The following is a 2,701-nucleotide window of genomic DNA, read 5'->3' on the forward strand; positions in this document are numbered from 1 at the left end:
TTTCCTCCAGGTGCTCCAGCTTCCTCCCACAGTCCAAAGACATGCAGGTTAATTGGTGACTCTAAATTGTTCGTAGGTGTGAATGTGAGTGTGAATGGTTGTCTGTCTCTATGTGTCAGCCCTGTGATAGTCTGGTGACCTGTCCAGGGTGAACCCTGCCTCTCGCTCAGTGTCAGCTGGAATAGGCTCCGCCCCCTGTGACCCCAACAGGATAAGCTGTTGCAGAAAATGAATTAATGAATATTAAACATGTTGGATTTTATCCAAACGTCAGGATGAAACACAGACCGACTTAAAACAGCTTAGGCTGAGATTTTTACCGTGTTTAGCCTAGCTCAGCACACATACAGAGAGCAGGGGGAAACTGTAGCCTAGCTCCATTAACAGAGAAGAGTCTCAGTGTGATTTACATGTTGTATGTAGCTGAGTGAGCAGGTGGATAAAAAAAACAGGAGGGTGGAGGATGTAAGTGCCTCATTAAAACCAGAGGCTGTTTGTCTTTTACTGTGACGACCAACAAAGAGCTGCTAATGATGATAGCTTTTAGCACCTCATGTTTAAAAGCCCGCAATTAACACACACACACGCACACACACCACAGACTGTCTGATAAACACCACTTCACTCATTTAAAGCTCAGCTCAGCACGTTGCCAAACATCGTTTGACAACGTGTCATCGAGGTGACGTTTTGTACGGTGGCCCTGAGAGGTCAAGTGGAAGCAGCAGACAGAAGAGCTCAAATCCAGGATGAGGACCCGTCCGTCAGCAGACCTGTACAACCTTCATAAATACATTTTCTGAAAACCAAAACAGAGACACCTGGTCCGGTCAGATCCGTCTGAATTAGGCTGAAACTATTTTCACAATTAATTGTATCATCTATAAAATGTCAGATCTGATTGTATGACTCCGCCCACCAGTCCACCCTGTGGTTGTATGCGTCCGCCCACCAGTCCACCCTGTGGTTGTATGACTCCGCCCACCAGTCCAGTGTCTCTGACAGTCTCCATCCATGTCAGTGAAAACATGGATGCTTCACACACAGAAGATCTATACAATCAGCACAGTTTCAAGATTAGAGTCACCAATTCAGTATCTGACCAAATGTCTCCCCTTCTGTTCCTGAGATATGATGTTACTCAGTAATACTCAGTAATACTCAGCAGTACTCACAGATGTAGTAGTACTCGTGGCCCGGCCTGAACTCGAAGCCCAGGCTGAAGGGCGTGAACAGCTGGAACTTCTCGGAGAACTTGAGCGGTCCGTTGGGGCTCTGTGGTCGGTTACACTCCCAGCGTTTGAAGCCCTTCCTGTGGTGGTCGCAGGTGGTGTAGCCGTCGTAGTTCACCATGTACAACACGTAGTGCTCCATGCGCTCAGCCGCCTCCGCCCACTCGTAGTGCGGACAGTAGATGTCCAGGTAGTCGTTGATCGCCACCTCCACCGTGTACTCGCCCCGAAAGAACCTGGGGAAGAGGAAGAGGAGTGATGTAATTTCCTGTGGAGCTGCTGAAGAGTCTTTTCTCACAGTTTCAACATTTTCTTTTGATAATTTATTTGATTAAATTAAAATAATTTCTTTCTCTACTGAACATAGAAGCTCACGACTCTCCTGATGATGCCACCATCACACAGCTTCATGGTTTCTTTCAAAGTGACACTTTATTTGGATGTAGATTAACTGCTAGCTTATCTTATTACATTTTTAAAGTAGCGCCCAACACCAGTATTTTGGATGTTTTTTCCCACTGGTCTGAAAAACGACATGTTACAGAAGCAAAAAGGCCCAAAATGTCCAAACTGAGAGGTGTCTGTGTGTCAGTTAGAAGTGACCTCCATTATTTCTTGTTGTTAAACTATATTTTGTAAATTTTATTTATCATTTAAACTTTCTGTTGAATGTTTGTGAATTTTATCTCCTTAAGTCATTTTTATTCAGTGTTTCCTGTGAAAATGAACTTAATGCACATCACCTCTTCTGTACCTCCTGGGTCTCAATCAACGACGTACCGACGTCATAGGGTACATGGCTATGCAGGAGGCTCGCCGTAGCCCCCCGGCGTAGCCTGACGTGCACCTCCCAAAAAATGTAACTACACGTCGAGGCGATGCAGACCCAGCGCAGACCGAGAGGGCTGTGATTGGTTTGCTTGGTAGCAATGCATTTCCGGTTCCGTATTTCCAGATTGCGCCATCCCCGCCATCTTTAAACATCTTCTGTTGCGATGTAGATGTTGCAGTATTAAGGCCCATTTATGCTCAACGTTAAATACGGATACGGACGGAGCCTTCTGTCCGTGCTCCGCCTTCATTTCTCTGTGACCGGAAAAGCCAGAAGCTAAACAAAGAATCAACTAGAGACGACGATAACCATTCAGGAAAGGAACGCAGCCTCCTACTGCTCTGGCGGTGAATTGCACCGGGACGAAATGGAGTGACGGAGAAGTTCGAAGGGTTCACGACGGCGTCACGGCAACGACGTAGGTACGCCGTAGGACCATAAATCAGGCTTAAGCTGAAACCTGAATTTCTGACCATTACCGCCCGCACCTGCAATGTGTATGTCCACTCCCGCCCGCTCCCGCAAAACTCTGAGAATTTATGCCCGCACAATAATAGAGATGCATTGATTTTGTGTCTTCTCCCGTCCCGCAGGAGAAAACACGTCATTTTATAGGCTATTAATAAAGAGATTCATG

The 2,701-nt window shown here is 46.3% G+C and overlaps 1 protein-coding gene across 1 annotated transcript in view; it reads right to left on the bottom strand.

The window, feature by feature from the left end:
• Positions 1 to 2,701, bottom strand: part of LOC126397092 (ephrin-A2-like) — a 113,239-nt gene that overhangs the window by 26,992 nt on the left and 83,546 nt on the right. The window contains exon 2 of the mRNA XM_050055592.1: positions 1,176 to 1,468. Coding sequence (XP_049911549.1) covers positions 1,176 to 1,468 — 293 coding nt within the window. The remainder of the gene's footprint in view (positions 1 to 1,175; positions 1,469 to 2,701) is intronic.

The sequence above is a fragment of the Epinephelus moara genome, chromosome 10, assembly GCF_006386435.1.
Source record: "Epinephelus moara isolate mb chromosome 10, YSFRI_EMoa_1.0, whole genome shotgun sequence".
NCBI lineage: Eukaryota > Metazoa > Chordata > Actinopteri > Perciformes > Serranidae > Epinephelus > Epinephelus moara.